Source organism: Pangasianodon hypophthalmus, chromosome 8, assembly GCF_027358585.1.
Source record: "Pangasianodon hypophthalmus isolate fPanHyp1 chromosome 8, fPanHyp1.pri, whole genome shotgun sequence".
In the NCBI taxonomy this organism is placed as follows: Eukaryota; Metazoa; Chordata; class Actinopteri; order Siluriformes; family Pangasiidae; genus Pangasianodon; species Pangasianodon hypophthalmus.
In genome coordinates, this window is record NC_069717.1 from 3978893 (window position 1) to 3984899 (window position 6007).

The following is a 6007-nucleotide window of genomic DNA, read 5'->3' on the forward strand; positions in this document are numbered from 1 at the left end:
ACGTTGATTGCAATGTTTCATGAAAATGCCTAAAAACACTGTGAATTCTGTAATTCCTCTTTTAATACCCAAAGATGAATATTCAGTAATCACCATGTAAGTGTTAAGATATTGTGATTAAGGCTATTAAAACATCTAAAAAATATATTAAACTATATTTAATCATTTAAGGTTCAGACTGAGAAAAAAATTAAATCCTCTCTCTTTAATCAAAATCTTATCCAAAGCTATGCTTTTTTTTTTTTTAATTAAGGCCTTATTACTGGTATTGCTTGACTTGTTCTATATTCATCTTTAAAATAAATACTGCAGACTAATGAGATCATGAAGAAACCTAAAATTCACACCACACAGGAGCTCCAAACAAGGAGAGAATACATTTGATGGTCTCAATACAGGACAATGTGATGAATTAACAGAAAAAATTTTTACATCTATTATGACATCCGTTTGCTCATCAGGAGGTGACAGAGAATGAAAAACAAGTGTCCTTGTATTTCCCTGCCTCCACTTACAGCTGGAGAAGTCGTCGGTTACGGTTGCCAGGCGACCGTCTCTAGTTTCTATGCGGAGATTTTATGTAAGCGTCAGGGAGATGATGTCATGTTGTGGGGGAGGAGGAAGTGAGCTTTTTTCTCCGGCTTACGATGAGGACAGAGTGATCAGCCCCAGATGAAAGGAGTCTAATGAAGAAAGATTAAACAACATGGGGGAAGAAATAAAAGAGAACGCTAGAAACTATCACAGAACACGTTACAGAATTTCAAAGCAAACACACTCTGCAGTCAGTGGCTTTTTTATCAGGGACTCCAACCATATAGGTCTCTTAGTGTACATTATTTATGAAAGGGGCCACCATAGGATGCTCTCTGAGTTTCAATCAATGAGAGTCTTAATTGTGGTCTTTTTGGTCATTGATGGGGTCGAAGTGGGCTGACAAATTATTTACACCATCAGATGAGCTTCAGTCACAACATGTGAACAATATGTGATCTCATGAAAAATGAACACAATAAAATCACACGTTAAAAATTGGGTAAACAAATGACATGAAAATAAATGAATTGTGAAAAATCATATGTGAAAAAATGAATCAGGTAAAAAAAATTACCTGTGAAAATAAATGAATCATGTGGGGAAAAAAATCACCTGTGAAAATGAATAATGTGGAAATTTGAACTATTTCAAAATTAATGAAATTTGAAAAATCATATGTGAATATAAATGAATCAGGTAGAAAGATTCCAGGTAAAAGTAAATCGTGGAAAAACACGTTACAATAAAAAAAGTGGGAAAAAATTCATGTGAAAATAAATTAATCATGTGATTATTCACATCTGAAGTTCATGTGACTTCTGTAAGGGTACACGGTATGTGACTGACCAATGTGTATTTACAAGATAGTTGTACCTAATAAACTGGCAACTTATTTTATCTTAATATCCGTACCTGTGGTATGTTTTCATCACCAGGCTATGCTTCCAGTAACAATCCAGTCACTGAGGAACACAGAAGAGAAGCTGTCTTTTGTCTAAATTAATGAACTGAACTCTAATATTACTGTTTAACTCATATTAAATAAAGTTTGATGAATGTAGTGTTTACCGTCACCATCTTTGGCGTCATCTGGGAGCAGTGCATCCTGACGGTTGCCCAGGACGAAGGCAAGTGTGGCGAGGATGCCGGCATCCAGCACTCCCAGCATGGCCAGTACGTAGGCCCAGTGCACGGTGCAGTTCCCCGGAGAAAAACTCTCAACACTGTCTCCACACAGTGCACGCATCTCAGCACACTCCCACGAATCTGGGAAGAGCATGCAGGCCAGCGCCAGACAGAAACCTACAACACAGACTTGGATTAAGCAAATAACCCTCATGTTCTGGTTATGACCTTGCTTGGTTTCTACAAACATGAAAATGTGTCCCTCCCCTCTTAGGTGTATGTATTGTGGCAATGCTTTAAAAGACTGTTCAATAACTCATAGGTAACTATTTAGGGACTAAGCAGGAATGAATGAATCGTTCACACATAACTACTAATAAATACTGGGTAACTACTCAGTAAGTAATAATAAGGTAATAGATTGGTATTTCTTTATGAATTAAGTAATAATTACAGATTCTTATATGTATATCTCCTGGAGAACTGCCTAGTCATTATAAATTAGCAGGGTCTCCAAGGTTCTGTTTCTTAGGCAAAACAAAAGTCAACGGGTGATGGGTCTTCTCTCGGGTGGGGGGTGATCTGTTAAACAAAATATCTACAACTACCAAGATCTTGTTTTAAAGGAAATAATCGGAATTAAATCTAATCAACTTCAGCAAACATTGGCTATGGGAAACAAATGGAAAGTGTAAAGGCAGACAGCGTATCTCTGATGTACAGAGCCATTTCTGTTTTAAGATATACTGCACAGGAAATGGGATTACGATTGCTTCTTTGGTGCACATACTCAAAGTTTTCCAAAGAACCAATGCTTCGCTGAGTTAGTGCTCTTACCAGCGGTGAGCTGTAGCCAGGCACAGATCTTGTACACGGTTGCAGCGTTGCAGAAGCGAAACAGACACAGACAACCCACGCTGACCCACACCATGGTGAGGGAGATGCACACCAGTACAGCCGGTGACTGGAAGGCTGGAATCGGGGTCAGGGTACGTAAGGAGCCTGTGCACTCTGGCACTGGCCAGTCTGAATCCACACACACCTCGAACAAGCCCAGGGTACCAGTCTGAGGTGGCGCCTTACCACCAACACTGTTGGCTGGATAACGGAGCTCACGCGTGCCTACCCAGGATGGCTGAATGAGGATGACCACCTCAATGACTGCGAAGCAGAGCGTGCAAATGGCCCACAGGACACCCATAGCCCGCGCACTCCGGATGAACTCTGTCTGGTAGAGGCGTGCCACCTCCGCCGCATGGGGCTGCATGACTGCTGCAAAAGGAGAGCTAAATACAATGCATTGTCCTTTAAATTCTGATTCTTGCAGACGTTACACTGAATATACAGTTATGCATGACCATGTAGTTTAGTGATCACCAACCATGCCCCTAGACATCTACATTTCTACAAAATTCAGTTCTAGTGCTCCAAATAATTCATCTGCTATGAATCCAAGTTAGTTTTTTTGGATTCGTGCTGGAAATTAATTCTAAGATGCTTATCTTGAAAAAAGCTTAAATTTGCTTAATGTAGGAAAACAATGACAAAGCTTTATATTTATATTTACTGTATGGGGCCATTGTTTTGATTCTCTTGTTTCAGTTTCAGTAATTCACCTTAAAGTGTCCAAAGATGTTCCAAAGATGACCATTCAGCTGTTTTAATATTTTAAAAAATCAAAAGAGAAAATGTGTTATTGGATCCACAAAAAAACACAGAAAAAAGGTGTAGTGAACTTGTTTAAGTGCTTCAACTTCACCAGATATTACTGCAGACATTATTTTTGTATGTCAATACAGCAAACTAAATCACAACTGAAAATGTTAATACAATGTTATAATAGAAAATAATGCATGAACAATAGTTCCTTCTTAACATTTCACCTGTGATGAGAGGAATGACAATAAAGCCTACTTGACTACAAGAACAGGTTTGAACCTATTTTTAACTAAAAATCATTTAATTATGACTTGTCTTTTAATTAGTTAGTCAAGTATTTAAAAAGCACAGAACTCAAACTTGAAAATCTGATGGATTCTTGTTTGGACACAATGCACCATAAAATAACACATTTGTTTAATGTTTGTTAGAAAATGAATTTTTAGCTTGTACTATGGTTAAAAAAAAAAAAAAGATATATATATATATATATATATATAGGCAAGGTTAATTTCTGGGCCAGAAAATTAGACTTTAAACAGAAGCCTGAAATGAAACAAACAGAGACTGAATGTGTTACAATGCTGCAAATAATTGTTTTTTTTTTTTATATATCTTTAAAATAAAATAATAATTATACTTCTAGGACCATTTTCAAAAATTACTAAGTGCACCTTAAATTCATTTCAGCTTGGGGTTCAAACAGGGCTTAGAATAAAGCAGATTGTTCATGCATTTTCTTTTTATCCTGAAGATATACTGTTATACAAAAGCTGCAGTATAGTAGTATATTAAATGTGCTATTCAGCTGGAAAGCTGCTCTTTGCCGAGCTGTGAAGTCTGAAATCTCAGCACATGGCCTCAGGAGCAAAAGCTCTCAGAGATTCCTGTCATAACAGCCTGAAACAATGCGGTGAAAACAGCAGACCAGTGGGGGCTTAATGACAGGGGGAGACTCATGAGGATGTTTTCAGACACGGCTAGATGAGAGAGATGATAATGCTCACAGAAAAGATAAAAACAACAAGCAGGATCTGCATGCTAAGACATATGAGATGAGAGCATGGGATGATGGAGATCACCTCTCTTCTCCTCAGGCTGGTCGTCTGCGACACTCTGTCCTTCAGCAGGAAGCAAAAAAACACCAAAATTCAATTACCGAGAGCCGCATTATCGGCAAGTGAGGGAGTGAGCCAGGAAAAAAAAAGAGGTTCTCTCCTCCTCCCTGTGGGGTTATGGTGGCAATGATGCACGACATTAACAGCAGGCCAACACCAATAGCAAGTGATGTTCCTCCAACACGTACTGAGGGAGGGGTGATGAGGACGAGGAGGGAGGGATGGAGGGGTGCAGGGAGGGTGAGAGAAACAGAAAGAGCACATGATGCTTTTCTACTCCGAGAGAGGATTTTAGACAGAGCACTGGTGCAGTGAAGAATAAATTCCTCCTGTCACAGGAAAGAGGGAGGAGGAAAATAGACGACAAGAGCCACATCAGCATCCTCCAGGAGGGAAGAGAAAGAGAAAAATAGAAAAGAAGGTAAAGAATGAGAGGGGAAGGAAAGAATGGAAAACAATTATGTTATATTAAACCATAAAAAATGTTAAATATTTACCATTTACCCAGCTTCATAAGATTGATATAATTATGTCATATACATATGAAGGAAGCTGTTATATGCTATCATGAGTAGCCACCATAATTTACATCCAATATCAAAGATGTCATGTTATCAATACCAAATGTTTTCACAATATCCATGACAGCAGGGCTGTTTCTCGCCACACAAACCCAAAGCATACTAGCTCCACCACCATGCTTAATAGTTGGCAAGATGAACTTTTCATCAAATGCTGCTCCTTCATTTTGCCAAGCATACCTTTGGTGATTGTGGCCAGAGAGTTCCATTCTTACTTCATCAGTCCATAGCAATTTGTTTCCAAAATGCCTCTGGCTTATCTAGATATTGTTTACATACATCAGACCTTCACTTTTGTGATGAGGTTGCACATAAGCTGTCTTTCTGATGACTCTTCCATGCAGACCATATTTGCACAAGCAACGCTGCACAGTAGATCATTGTGCAACCACACTGTGCCAGCTAAACCTTCCTGCAGGTCTTTAGTATCATATGGGGGTTTTGCTTTGCTTTTCTAGCCAGCATATGGGCAGTTCCAGATCTTGCCTTGACTTCCACAGTTCCGCCGAGCTGCTAATTCTTAATGACATTTCAGTATTTGGAAATTGCCACCTGGAAGCACTTTTCTATTTACAGCCTTCCTTTGCTTTGTAGGCATCAATTAGGTTCACTTTCAGATCCTCAGTCAGCTGCTTAGAGGAACCCATGGTTGTTGAGTGTCAGCACATGGATTGCAGAGTCAGAGAATTTATTACGCTCTGGAATAGTTGACCTGCCCAATGAGTTCTAATGAGTCAATTAAGGCCTAATGAGTTAATTAAGTTCTGAGACTCTGCATCTGGAAGCGGTGTTCAAACATTTGCACATGTCCCAATTGCTAATTTATCTTTTTCTGTTCTGTAAATTCAAATATAAAGTAACTGTGTATTGACACATGTGTGTGTGTGTGTGTGTATATATATATATATATATATATATATATATATATATATATATATATATATATATATATATATATATATATATATATATATATATATACATACA

The 6007-nt window shown here is 38.3% G+C and overlaps 1 protein-coding gene across 2 annotated transcripts; it reads right to left on the reverse strand.

Annotated features, from left to right (window-relative positions):
* Window positions 1–64: 64 nt before the first annotated feature.
* lhfpl4b (LHFPL tetraspan subfamily member 4b) lies at window positions 65–5820 on the reverse strand. Of its 2 annotated transcripts, XM_026928338.3 has the most exons (6): window positions 4404–5820; window positions 3279–3317; window positions 2500–2948; window positions 1606–1839; window positions 1450–1499; window positions 65–683 (listed from the first exon to the last, which is right to left on the reverse strand). In XM_026928338.3, exons 2-5 carry the CDS (start codon window positions 3311–3313, stop codon window positions 1474–1476), a joined length of 744 nt encoding a protein of 247 aa, XP_026784139.1. In that variant the 5' UTR covers window positions 3314–3317; window positions 4404–5820; the 3' UTR covers window positions 65–683; window positions 1450–1473. The 2 variants fall into 2 exon arrangements, with proteins under 2 accessions (XP_026784139.1, XP_026784140.1); XM_026928339.3 differs by lacking the exon at window positions 3279–3317 and having other exon boundaries at window positions 4404–5815.
* Window positions 5821–6007: the final 187 nt, after the last annotated feature.

Bases quoted from the DNA above. Each gene is read 5' to 3' on its own strand.
- lhfpl4b (XM_026928338.3), bottom strand. From the start codon at position 3,313: ATGGTCATCTTTGGAACATCTTTGGACACTTTAAG. The intron at 2,949-3,278 runs GTGAATTACTGA...CATTGTATTTAG, and splicing joins ACATCTTTGGACACTTTAAG to CTCTCCTTTTGCAGCAGTCA. The intron at 1,500-1,605 runs GTAAACACTACA...TGTGTTCCTCAG, and splicing joins TGACGCCAAAGATGGTGACG to TGACTGGATTGTTACTGGAA.